The 13,914-nt window shown below is 49.3% G+C and overlaps 1 protein-coding gene across 1 annotated transcript in view; it reads left to right on the forward strand.

Annotated features, from left to right (window-relative positions):
* GRID1 (glutamate ionotropic receptor delta type subunit 1) overlaps positions 1-13,914 on the forward strand; it is a 666,253-nt gene that overhangs the window by 450,761 nt on the left and 201,578 nt on the right. Inside the window, exon 7 of the mRNA XM_060033707.1 lies at positions 12,419-12,580. Within this exon, the coding sequence (XP_059889690.1) occupies positions 12,419-12,580 (162 nt within the window). The remainder of the gene's footprint in view (positions 1-12,418; positions 12,581-13,914) is intronic.

Below are 13,914 nucleotides of genomic sequence, written 5' to 3' on the forward strand. Positions count from 1 at the left end.
TTCCCTACAAAGCACTGTCTTATTTGGGTGTTTCTGATTCTTGTTTTCTCGACAAGTTAGTTTAGGGCCTGTCTTACTCAGCTAGTAATAAAAGTGACAAGCAGACCGTAAGGACCCCTGAGACTTTGCTCAGATGTCATGGGTAGCCTTGGTCAGAGATGCATGTTTAGCATCCTTGGTCTCCAGAACCGCATTGCCTGGTGACTTCAGGGCTATAATTGACCTAACAGACACATTGTCACATTGCTACCCCATTTCTATTCAAATGTGTTTCCAAGGCGGGACAGGCGAATGAGAGAAGCTGTGTTGTCTGGTCACTGTGAAGCCTGATCCTTGAATTAGGCTGCAGGGGCTAATGTGGTATTATTATAAAATGCTCCCTCAGGTTGGAATTTCCCTTCTTTATGCATTTTAAAATTGTGGAATGGCTTGATAGATGGAATCACTCCTTCCTCACTCAATCTATTAAAGCATTTCACCCCGCCCCTTACATCCCTGTTTCTGTAAGGCTTTCTGGACTTCTCCCTAGCTTACAAGTTTTTTGTCAACCTGCCTGTAGAGTTCTTTCCTCTGGAGCAACACTGAGCCTCCTCACATCAGAGCTACCTCGGACTTCATGTCACTTTCTCTGGTTTTCTTCACCCTAAAGACCCAGATGGAACATGTAGGGACCAGACTGGGGAAGCGTGAGCATCGATGCCTTTGTCAGGGCCAGTTGAACAGGTGGTCTGCTTGGGTGCAGCTGGTTGCAGTTCTGGCTGCCGGTGGCCATGTGTACAACTGGAGGCCAGAGAGCCTCGGGTATAGCAAATGCTCCTCCACAACTCTCCCCCCTCCCCCGTCCTCGGATTCAACATGAGCAGAGATCCCCATCCTCTTGGCCCTCTGCCACCATTGGCTCCCTCCTCAGGCCTGGCCGTGGCGCCCTCTCTCAGGACGGGTGGGCTGGCAGCAGGTTGGCAGAGAGCTCTCGCCTGGAGATGGATTTCTCAAGCTGTGACATCTGGGCGTCAGCTTGTCCTCCCAGCTGGACCCTCTGCCGGCTGCTTGTCTGACTTCGCTGGACGGCTAGAGCCTGTCTGAGGATCTGGTCAGGGGTCAGTTCCTGCTGTTTGCCTCTGTGAGGCCTCCCTGCACTTTGATTGATTAATTACTTCGCTTGATTAATGACAGAGGCAAGAGAAAACTGGGCTCTTTAGAAGCCTGGAGGAAATGCAGCCTTTCTTAATGAACACATTTCCCACAGTTTTAGCTGTGGTGTTGGGTGGATAATGGTCTGGTGGCGAGCTGCAGCTGGCCCGTGTGGCTGCGACCCTGGCCTGCCATTCATCTTCCTTTGCCTTCCAGGATGATTTGTACCTTGATAACGTGGATGCACAACAGTTCCCTGGGCCCCTGGAGTGCAAGGGAGGCAAGGCTGGAGCACCCTAATATGACCTGCCTCAATTCTCAGATTTACTGTGGAGAAACGTGCACAGAGCACTGGGAAGGCAGACAGCTGGTGACCTAGCAGGGCCGTCATCCTCCTGGGCCTCTCCCTTCCAGCCTGACGGGGGTGGGCATAGGTCTCAGGCCGCTGAGATCCAGATAGGATTGGACACGTACAGGTCTCCTGAGGAGCTCAGCACATTTCACAGGGGGCTTCTGTTTTCATTACTCCTGGCCCTAATCCTGCCCCTAGGGACTCAGTAAGGAAGTAAACAAATCATCTGAGCTTCTGATGGGGCTGCCTCTACCCCACCCAGTACCGATCCAGATGGGAAATCAGTGTCTTTCCTGGTTTCAGCAAGACAACAAATCCACGTCTCGGAGATGGTGTCACATACGGTGGAGGCAGAGGTGGGACTTTCGCATGGCAGCTGCACAAACAGCCTCGAAGTTTCGAAGTCTTCCCGGAGAAGGCTTGTGTGCTTCTCCACAGCCCCACCCCGTCCACCCAGGGCTTCATCCTTTCTTCACATCTTGCTAGCTTCCCGTTCCCTATCCACCCTCTCTTTTCTCCCTCTGGGTCTTGACTCCAAAGTAAATTCTCCTCATTTTCTCATGAAGATCAATTTAACAATTTTACTGGTAGCCTTTGCTCCTGCTGACACAGGTATTTTCCTAAATAAAATATAGTTACTGATGTAATGGGGATTCTGGGTGTTAACTGTTCAAAAAAATGTTATCTTTCCATCCCTGGTCCTCTGGCTTCATGTGACTGGTCTTTAATTATCCAGCAGCCAGGAATGTCTGCCTGGGTTTCTCAAGAGCTGAAACCGCAGTCAAGAGCTCACGGCTGAATTCTGTCTTCCGTTTCCTGCAGATGTGAGGACCAGCTTCTTTTTTTTTTTCTTCTTCTTCTTTTTTTTAACATCTTTATTGGAGTATAATTGCTTTACAATGGTGTGTTACTTTCTGCTTTATAACAAAGTCAGTCAGTTATACATATACATATATCCCCATATCTCTTCCCTCTTGTGTCTCCTTCCCTCCCACCGTCCCTATCCTACCCCTCTAGGTGGTCACAAAGCACTGAGCTGATCTCCCTGTGCTATGCGGCTGCTTCCTACTAGCTATCTGTTTTACGTTTGGTAGTGTATATATGTCCATGCCTCTCTCTCACTTTGTCCCAGCTTACCCTTCCCCCTTCCCGTATCCTCAAGTCCATTCTCTAGTAGGTCTGTGTCTTTATTCCCGTCTTACCCCTAGGTTCTTCATGACATTTTTTTTCTTAGATTCCATACATATGTGTTAGCCTACAGTATTTGTTTTTCTCTTTCTGACTTACTTCACTCTGTATCACAGACTCTAGGTCCATCCACCTCACTACAGATATCTCAATTTTGTTTCTTTTTATGGCTGAGTAATATTCCATTGTATATATGTGCCACATCTTCTTTATCCATTCATCCAATGATGGACACTTAGGTTGTTTCCATGTCCTGGCTATTGTAAACAGAGCTGCAATGAACATTTTGGTACATGAGTCTTTTTGAATTATGGTTTTCTCAGGGTATATGCCCAGTATTAGGATTGCTGTGTCGTATGGTAGTTCAGTTTTTAGTTTTTTAAGGAACCTCCATACTGTTCTCCATAGTGACTGTATCAGTTTACATTCCCACCAACAGTGCAAGAGGATTCCCTTTTCTCCACACCCTCTCCAGCATTTATTGTTTCTAGACTTTTTGATGATGGCCATTCTGACTGGTGTGAGATGATATCTCATTGTAGTTTTGATTTGCATTTCTCTAACGATTAGTGATGTTGAGCATTCTTTCATGTGTTTGTTGGCAATCTGTATATCTTCTTTGGAGAAATGTCTATTTAGGTCTTCTGCCCATTTTTGGATTGGATTGTTTGTTTTTTTGTTACTGAGCTGCATGAGCTGCTTGTAAATCCTGGAGATGAATCCTTTGTCAGTTGCTTCATTTGCAAATATTTTCTCCCATTCTGAGGGTTGTCTTTTGGTCTTGTTTATGGTTTCCTTTGCTGTGCAAAAGCTTTTAAGTTTCATTAGGTCCCATTTTTTTATTTATTTTTTTATTTCCTTTTCTCTAGGAGGTGGGTCAAAAAGGATCTTGCTGTGATTTATGTCATAGAGTGTTCCGCCTATGTTTTCCTCTAAGAGTGTGATAGTGTCTGGCCTTACATTTAGGCGTTTAATCCATTTTGAGTTTATTTTTGTATATGGTGTTAGCGAGTGTTCTAACTTCATACCTTTACATGTAACTGTCCAGTTTTCCCAGCCCCACTTACTGAAGAGGCTGTCTTTTCTCCACTGTACGTTCTTGCTTCCTTTATCAAAGATAAGGTGACCATATGTGTGTGGGTTTATCTCTGGGCTTTCTATCCTGTTCCCTTGATCTATATTTCTGTTTTTGTGGCAGTGCCATACTGTCTTGATTACTGTAGCTTTGTAGTATACTCTGAAGTCAGGGAGCCTGATTCCTCCAGCTCCATTTTTCGTTCTCAAGATTGCTTTTGCTATTTGGGGTCTTTTGTGTTTTCATACAAATTGTGAACTTTTTTGTTCTAGTGCTGTGAAAAATGCCAGTGGTAGTTTGATAGGGATTGCATTGAATCTGTAGATTGCTTTGGGTAGTATAGTCATTTTCGCAATGTTAATTCTTCCAATCCGAGAACATGGTATATCTCTCCGTCTATTTGTATCATCTTTAATTTCTTTCATCAGTCAGTCTTATAATTTTCTGCATACAGGTCTTTTGTCTCCTTAGGTAGGTTTATTCCTAGATATTTTATTCTTTTTTGTTGCAATGGTAAATGGGAGTGTTTTCTTAATTTCACTTTCAGATTTTTCATCATTAGTGTATAGGAATGCCAGAGATTTCTGTGCATTAATTTTGTATCCTGCAACTTCACCAAGTTCATTGATTAGCTCTAGTAGTTTTCTGGTAGCATCTTTAGGATTCTCTATGTATAGTATCATGTCATCTGCAAACAGTGACAGCTTTACTTCTTCTTTTCCGATTTGGATACCTTTTATTTCTTTTTCTTCTCTGATTGCTGTGGCTAAAACTCCAAAACTCTGTTGAGTAATGGTGGTGGGAGTGAGCAACCTTGTCTTGTTCCCGATCTTAGTGGAAATGGTTTCAGTTTTTCACCATTGAGGACAATGTTGGCTGTGGGTTTGTCATATATGGCCTTTATTATGTTGAGGAAAGTTCCCTCTATGCCTACTTTCTGCAGGGTTTTTATCATAAATGGGTGTTGAATTTTGTCAAACGCTTTCTCTGCTTCTATTGAGATGATCATATGGTTTTTCTTCTTCAGTTTGTTAATATGGTGTATCACGTTGATTGATTTGTGTATATTGAGGAATCCTTGCATTCCTGGAATAAACCCCACTTGATCATGGTGTATGATCCTTTTAATGTGCTGTTGGAGTCTGTTTGCTGGTATTTTGTTAAGGATTTTTACATCTATATTCATCAGTGATATTGGCCTGTAGTTTTCTTTCTTTGTGACATCTTTGTCTGGTTTTGGTATCAGGGTGATGGTGGCCTCATACAATGAGTTTGGGAGTGTTCCTCCCTCAGCTATATTTTGGAAGAGTTTGAGAAGGATAAGTGTTAGCTCTTCTCTAAATGTTTGATAGAATTCGCCTGTGAAGCCATCTGGTCCGGGGCTTTTGTTTGTTGGAAGATTTTTTTTTTTTTTGCAGTACGCGGGCCTCTCACTGCTGTGGCCTGTCCCGTTGCGGAGCACAGGCTCCGGACACGCAGGCTCGGTGGCCCTGGCTCATGGGCCCAGCCGCTCCGCAGCATGTGGGATCTTCCCGGACTGGGGCACGAACCCGTGTCCCGTGCATCCGCAGGCGGACTCTCAACCACTGTGCCACTGGGGAAGCCCTGTTGGAAGATTTTTAATCACAGTTTCAATTTCAGTGCTTGTGATTGGTCTGTTCCTATTTTCTATTTCTTCCTGGTTCAGTCTTGGCAAGTTGTGCATTTCTAAGAATTTGTCCATTTCTTCCAGGTTGTCCGTTTCGTTGGCATAGAGTTGCTTGTAGTAATCTCTCATGATCCTTTGTATTTCTGCAGTGTCAGTTGTTACTTCTCCTTTTTCATATCTAATTCTATTGATATGAGTCTTCTCCCTTTTTTTCTTGATGAGTCTGGCTAATGGTTTATCAATTTTGTTTATCTTCTCAAAGAACCAGCTTTTAGTTTTATTGATCTTTGCTATCGTTTCCTTCATTTCTTTTTCATTTATTTCTGATCTGATCTTTATGATTTCCGATCCGTCCAAAGCCCGAGCCTCAGCTCCCAGCCCCCGCCCACCCCGGCGGGTGAGCAGACAAGCCTCTTGGGCTGGTGAGTGCCGGTCGGCACCGATCCTCTGTGCGGGAATCTCTCCACTTTGCCCTCCGCACCCCTGTTGCTGCACTCTCCTCCGCGGCTCCGAAGCTTCCCCCCTCTGCCACCCGCAGTCTCCGCCCGCGAAAGGGCTTCCTAGTGTGTGGAAACCTTTCCTCCTTCACAGCTCCCTCCCACTGGTGCAGGACCCGTCCCTATCCTTTTGTCTCTGTTTATTCTTTTTTCTTTTGCCCTACCCAGGTACGTGGGGACTTTCTTGCCTTTTGGGAGGTCTGAGGTCTTCTGCCAGCGTTCAGTAGGTGTTCTGTAGGAGTTATTCCACGTGTAGGTGTATTTCTGGTGTATCTGTGGGGAGGAAGGTGATCTCCGCGTCTTACTCTTCCACCGTCTTCCTCAACTCCCGAGGACCTGCCTCTTATTTAGGTATTGACTTTGGAAATGCAAGCCTTGCGAGGATGCCCCCATCTCATGGGAGCACATAACCCAGATACTGACTACAGATGGACAGTTCCACATGGAATATACCCATGTGGAGGTCCTGTTTCCTTTCGCAGGGTGGCTTCTGTCCTCCATCACTCCTATTCTAAGAGGCATCCTCTTCCCAAACACTTTGACGTCTGTTTACATCGGTGTTTTTTCCTAAGAGCAGATTTAAAACTATTCATTCAACATCCATTAATTCCACAAACATCCCTTAAGCACTTATTATGGGCCAGTTCCTATGTTAGACATTTCACAAATGTTGTCTCTCCGAATTCTCACAAACTCCAAATCAATTGAGAATTTTAATCTCCATTTAGTAGCACGTTCCAGTTATGGAGAATGGCATATGCAAAGGCCAAGAAGCCAAGGAGAGCAGGGGCTGAATTCAGTGTCTGAGGCAAGGGGTGAGAGCAAGTGTTTGGAAATCAGTCATCAAGGAGGGCAGCTGCAGGGCACTGAGGCTTGGGGTGCAGCCCTTGGAGATGTGACAGGGCAGGATGTGCATCTGAGAACGACAACTCGGTGCAGGGTGGAATTGGAGGGCCTAGGCTGGGAGACAAGGTAACCAGGGGTTACCATCTCCCCAGGGAGAAATGAGGCACCTGAACTACGTGGTGGCCATGGGAAGTGACCATGTAGAGAGGATTTAGGAAGCTTCCCCAGGGGTGAAACCCCTAAGCCTGGGCAGGGGATGGGCAGCCGGTGACAGTGTGCAGGGCCTAGCACCTCCCACAGGTACTGGGCTGCAGCTGCCCCTAGTCACATCCTGACTGCTTCTCCTCTCCCCTGTACACCTGGGTGGTCTTGCTGTAGGACTGGCTGTGCCCCAGGCTCCCGTGGCTGAGCCAGCCCTGCAGCGCAAATGTCAGGCCTTTGAAGTGGGCCAGGCCACTTCCCTTTCAGGAACCTGGGTCCGGGTATTGTAGAGGCCCTCACTCTGGGCCTTCCTATATTGGCAGCTTTTATAGAACACCCCGGGAGCAGAGAAGTGGCCTTTTCCTCAAAGGGCAGCTCTGCAACACTTCAGAACATGTAGACCTGAAAGGCCCGGATCAGGCCCAGGGGGCTATGGCAGTCGTGACCTTGCTGCCGGGCCAGGAGGAAGCCAGGGACATGCGCCCAGGTGAGCTGATTTCAGGCAGCGCTGGGGATGTGAGACTCAGGGCTGATCCTTGCTCAGTCTTTTGACCCAGAAGCTACAGAAGCTAGATATGACCCCTGCTTGCCCTTAAAAAGCTTTCGGACCAAGGGGCATTGGAGGAGAGGGTGAATGGTGGTGGAAGATAGAAACTGCTTTTCACGACCCACGCTGGGCCCCAGCTGCCAGCAATACCCCCGGACAATCTCTTAGCTCATCCACATTGAAGTCAGGAGCCTGCTTGGGTCCTTCATTTCCCCTTCCATTCCTTTCTGTCCCTGTTACCCCCCAAAACAGAAATGCGTGCAAAGAGCTCAGGATGGTACTAGGCACCCAGGGTTATCACCACCTGCATTTCACAGGGCGGGTAAATCAGGGCTGCCCCTCTGCACCTCTCCAGGGCCACTGATCGCACTGTATTTTATTGCCATGAAGTTAAGGTTAGAGCTTTAAATGACTTGTTCAACATCACCTCGCAAGTAAGTTCAAGAGGAGATTCAATTCACCCATACAGTGAGCATTTATCAAGCATGTGCTGTATCCATGTGCTGCTGTCCACTCTGGGGTTCAGCAGTGAGTGGAGCTGGCCCAGGTTGTGATGAATCCAAAGCTCTTGCTCATCCTCCCAGGGCCCCAGCTAAGCTCCCCACATGGTAGAGTAAGAGTTGTACTGTATGACAGCAAAAGGGGACCCCAGCATGCATCTCTAGGGTGGCTATAACTGAACCAGCTGGGCCCCTTGCAGCTGTGTACCCACTTAGAATGGAGGCCACAGGCTCCCAGGAAAGCCTCTGCCAGCTCTGGCTCTTGTCTGCCTCTGACTTTACTCCATCTGGCATCTCTGACCTGGTCCCAGGTCTTTTGCTGTGCATCTGCGTCTTTCCTCTGCCACGCCCTTGGCCTCAACACTTGGCCTCTCTTTAGCTTCTCAAGTCTGCTCTTACCTGAAATGCTTCTTACAGTCTTTTGTCACTTCAGTGCTGCAGTGTTCCTAGGCCAGCCAGAGCCCAGGGCTTCTGCCAGCAGAGGGATGAGGTGACATTGTCTGCTCTGCTTGTCTGTCTTTTGCTAGTGAACTCTGTGCTGGACCTCATCTGAGATGTGAGGGAGAGAGGCAAGGACTCTTTCAGGCCAGGGCCCCTTCTCTGACCCTGTGACCTGTAGCTCCAGCTCGGGCTGTTTGCCCCTCGAGACCAGCAGTGAGTGAGGGTCCATGCAGCTGAGAGCCTCTGTCCTTCTACACTTCTCCTCTTGCCTCAGGGACCTGGCTTGACCAAGCCGGGACACTGGGACACTGGTCTTCACCCACCCACCATGAGGAAAGGCTTTGCTTATGTTTGTCAGGACCTGGAGGGAGCCCCAAACAGAGGCTGCCTTTTTACTGTATGTCCTTGATCTTTTCCCCTAAAAGTCCCTTCTCTGGACAACCAGACCGTGAGGGTAGCATCCCTCCCTTTGTATACCCACCGGTGGACCTGGCAAGTCACCTAAGTGAGGATGCTGAGGTTGGTGGAGCCACACATCAGTACTGGAGTGTTAGCTTCTGCCAAGGCAGGGAGAAGTATTGAGACAGCACCTTACAAGAGAAGGGGCAGGAGTGAGTGGAGAGATGGAAACAACTCCAAGTTGACTCAAGAAGGCTCAAGCAGACATTCTGAGCAAGCTATAAATGAGAAACAGATTTTTTGTTTGAACAGAGGAGGTACCCTCTCAAGTCAAAGTTGGAAGCGGAAAATCTCTTTTTCGTGCTATTTTGTACGTTTTCTCTTTTTGTGAACCAAGATCAATGTGTACATTCTTAGCAGAGATCCATCCACCCATCCACCCATCCACCCATCCATCCACCCATCCACCCATCCATCCATCCACCCATCCACCCACCCATCCACCCACCCATCCACCCATCCACCCACCCATCCACCCATCCACCCATCCACCCATCCACCCATCCACCCATCCACCCATCCACCCATCCATCCACCCATCCACCCATCCACCCATCCATCCACCCATCCACCCACCCATCCATCCATCCACCCATCCATCCATCCACCCATCCATCCACCCACCCATCCACCCATCTTCCCCACTCACCCCCACATACCTATCCACCCAGACTCATCCACCCATCCACCCCTCCACCATGCATCCATCCATCAAACATGCATTAAGCACCAACCGTGTGTCTTGGTTGGTGCTGAGTTCTAGAGTTAGTGAAAATATATAGACCTGGAAAAGAGCATTGCTCAAACCTGTTCTTCCTTTGGCCTTTCTGAGTCACATCCTGTTTTTTCCTCTTCATGACAGGCCTTTCTGCATTCATACATTTGTATCATATGAATCACTTATGTAATTAAGTACTTTAATTTATTGTGACCAGAAGTACTGGAGGGAAAAAAGGAAATTCCACTGGGCGCTAGTCTGGGCCACTGCAGGGGAGGTGTTGCCCCGTGTGCGTGTGTGTGTGTGTGTGAATGCACACATAGGCGGGGATGTGGGTCGGAGAGTTCCAGCTGGTTGAATAGCATTGGCTGTGAGTGGTTGGCCAGGAGATCCACAAACGTCTTAAGAAGAGAAATCTTCACATCATCAAGGACTCTCAGCTCTGAGTTATCCTTTTGGAAGAAATAAAATAAAAAATAAGACCAAGCCAACTCTAAGTGGCTTACATCCTCTTAGAACACCTCCATTATTGGTTTGTATTTCAGAGGGGAGGTACACATATCAGAAATAATTTTGCAGTGGTAGAGGCTCCTGAGAGCTGGGGGCTGACAAGAGCAGGGAGTGGGTTTGTCTTTCTTATCAAGGCAATGATCCCCCAGGGTTCAAGGAGTGGGAGACAGTGTTCTGTCCTGTCTGTTCCCTGCAGGACAGGGGGTGAATTCCCGGTGGTAGGAGTGATTTCTCTCTGCTGTCAGGTAAGCACCTGTGTGGTGCAGGACCCTGAAAAAGGTCACTAGGCACTGACATGCCTGCTCCCCTGTGGCCTGAGGACCTTGTTTAAATCAGCAGTGGTCGGTCACGCCAGGCGTGCTCCTGTCCGTCTTCCACCTACCAAGTGGAGAGGCGTCAGACATGCAGGCCTTAGTGACATACATCCCTGTGCCCACTGCAAGGACACCAGTTGAGGGTGGATAGGACAGGGCTGTGCAGGAATGGTCAAGCACAGGGACATCCATGGAGGAAGAGGTCAGCTCTGCTCAGACATGTCACGGCAGAGATGACCCCCGGAGGTTAGCATGAGTTGGGGAAAGGGCACGATGGAGCAGATGTGTGTGATGCCCTGGACCAGCTCCTTTGGGCCACCTCTGATTTCAGTTGCAGAGGACAGTTCCTAACACCCAAGTTCCTGTCTGGGCCTTTGCTTTGGGAGTAACCCATCTAAGACTTGTGAGGAAGGGAATTGTAGGCTGAGAACAAGATATAGAGGTGCTGAGAGTGTGAGGGGCATACTGGGGAGCAGTGGGAGGTGGCTGGAATTCTTCCCACAGCCCAAGGATCCTATTTGATCTTCCCAGGAGTCCTGTGAGGCCAACATATTGTCCTATGTATATCCGGCGGTTTTGTTTTTCTGAAATATTTTTAGCAGACACCTTGCTGCTGAGGTGTGCAGAGAATCATCCCCTTGACCCACTTTGGCTAATGGTTGTTTGTGCAACAGTTACCCGTGAGGGGTCACAGACCTGACCGAGGGTGGGTGTTACGTCCCCCCGCCACTTCATGCTCCGTGACAACCCCTTGGAGGAGCGGGGTAGGGTGCAGTGGTGGTAACCTCGGGAAGCGGGGCTGTCCTCCTCCCCACCAAGGGCTCTTGTGACCGCTGGAGTCCAGGCTCACGCCCATCCGGGTCTTAATCACGGTCATGAGGGTGGCCCAGACCTGTCCCACCCCTGCATCTCACCACTGTGATGCCGCTCTTCTCACTGTTACTACGAACTTTCCCTTACTACCGTGCTCTCAGGAGTTCTGAGAGGGACTATGTCTCCTCTAAGATCCAGCTCTACTGTGGACAGCTAAGCAAAGGAGTAATTCTCAGAGGCTCATGGTTGCAAATTCCAAAGGCGTCCCCTAGCCAGCAGTGATGTCACTGTAGCGCAGGCCCCGTGGCCTCCAGAATCTCACACAAGCTGCTGGTGTCACTCAGGCCGCCATCTGCCCTAGGCCTGTCCAGGGACCAGAGTGATCTTTCTAAGGCACAGGTCTGATTGCAGGCACAGATCCTAAAGCCACCTATGTTGTTCCTCTTTAGCATGGCCCACACGGTTCATGATCCCTGCCTCCGTACTGTCCCCTTGATGCAGACATCTTGAACTGTTTTCAGTCCCTCTAACCCAGGGGTGAGCCCGCTGTGGCCCACTTTCTGTTTTCTAAATGAACTTTTCTTAGCACATCCTCTGTGTCTGTACCATCTGGAACAGCTTTCCTGCTAGAACAGCGTGGTTGAGCAGTTGCAAAAGAGACCGATAAGGCCCACAGAGTCTAAAATCTGTACTATCTCGTCCTTTGCCGAAAATGCTGGTGGAACCTGCTCTACCTGGCCCGGCTTCTTTGCACCTTCATGCCTCTTCAAATGTGGTGCCTTCCCTACAATGCTGCCCACCCTTTATCCTAATCCTTCTAGACTGAGCTTTGTGCCCATCCTTCCCTCCATCCTTTGTTACCTGAGTGTGATGCCCCCTCCAGTCTTACATAGAGCTGTGTCCAAGCCTCAGTCATGGCTCTGATCGCACTGGTTCTGTTGATGTACAGATCCACCTCCCACTCTAGTTCCTGAAGCGGGGCCAGGTCTGATTCTACTCAGGACTCCGGCACCTGGCTGGGTGCTTGGATGACCAACTGGAAGCCGAAAGATCATGGCCTAGGTATCGGGCCCCACTTCTCAGTGTTAGCATCGTGGGTCACTCTAGTCCTCTACTGGTTTCTCCCTGTCCCTGGAAATGCACCAATGGAAAGGGTTTCACCATCTTTGTCTTTGCAGATCTCTAACCTCTACCTATACGACAGTGTCCTGATGTTGGCCAACGCCTTCCACAGGAAGCTGGAGGATCGGAAGTGGCACAGCATGGCAAGCCTCAACTGCATCCGCAAGTCCACCAAGCCATGGAATGGAGGGAGGTCCATGCTGGACACGATCAAAAAGGTGTGTGCAAGGGGCACCCTCCAGGCCAAGGCCAAAGACAAGCCCCTTCTCACACCCCCACTCTCTTCCCGCTCCAGGAGGCTGAGCTCTTTCTGTGGTCACCCAGCCAGGCCCCTCCCAGGCCTCTCCACTTGCCACTCTTCCTGTCCCGGCATTTGAGGGCTGGTGAGCTGGGGTTCATGGATACGTGTTATTATTATCTTCATTTCATACAAGGAGATTAGTATCAGAGAGGTTATGTAACATGCCCAGGATCACAAGTAAGTAAAAAATGGAGGCAACCAGCTTGCTCATGCCTGCCAGATACCCCACTCCGCAGGCTGCCCCTGCCCCCAGGAGAGTTTGTCTCAGTTGGCAGTGCACGTACTACTCAGCAGGACCTCACGTTGTGTGTGTGCATGTGTGTGTGCATCCCTGTGCATACGTCGGCATGCCTACGACTTGGTGGATTTCGTGTCACACCTTAGCATGTAGGACATCACGTGTCCTATATGCTTAGGTGCGACCGTGAATCCATCAAAAGACTGGATCTGAAGTGAACTGGGTAATCCACAGAAGTGGTAGCGTGAATTGGCTTTGAGAGGCTTCAAAAAGACATTTAGGGAAATCTATAGTGCCGGGAGTCTTCGTCACAGTAAATTCTGCATGGTTTCCATAGCAGTGAATGGAGTCTGATGTTGGTTTGAATCTGCTGCAGCCCAAGCCCGAGCGGGGGCCTCTTTGGGGCCAGCTCATTCTCTGGGACTCTCCCCACTTACAGTCTGTGGGAGCTCAAAGCTGGCTGTGATCCCCCACCCCAGGCTTGAAGAAAGAAAAGGGCTCAGCACAGGTTCACTCAGCCCCTCTACCACCTGCTACTCCAGAGGCCGCAGAGCAACCAGAGAGAGGCGCAGGGCTGGTACGCCCCTATACCCGGTGTGTGCCAGACACCACGCTTTGTACCCATTTTCTCCTTCAGCCCTTGCAGGCTCTGTGATGTGGGTCTAATGAACTCCAGGCCGAAGCTGGGAGATGGGAGATGACTTGCCCAAGGTGGCAAAGCCAGACTTGAGCTGGGTTTTAGCCTCCAATGCTCACGCTCGCTGCCCCGCCACTTCCCGCCACCTGTGTGAGATGGCTCTCGCTGACCTTGGCCTTCCGTCTTGGCTCAGGCTAAGGTGAGCCCCTAGAGCAAGGTTGCAGTGAAAGACTGTAAGCTCCAGGAGGGTGGGGACAAAAGCCGCCCCTCTCTAATCTCAGGGCTGGCACGGTGTGTGGCATAAAGCAGATGCTCTGATCATATCAACGGCATGAGTGATGGGGACAAGCCTAGGAACTTCCCTTGTGAGCAAGGG

Source organism: Delphinus delphis, chromosome 16, assembly GCF_949987515.2.
Source record: "Delphinus delphis chromosome 16, mDelDel1.2, whole genome shotgun sequence".
NCBI lineage: Eukaryota > Metazoa > Chordata > Mammalia > Artiodactyla > Delphinidae > Delphinus > Delphinus delphis.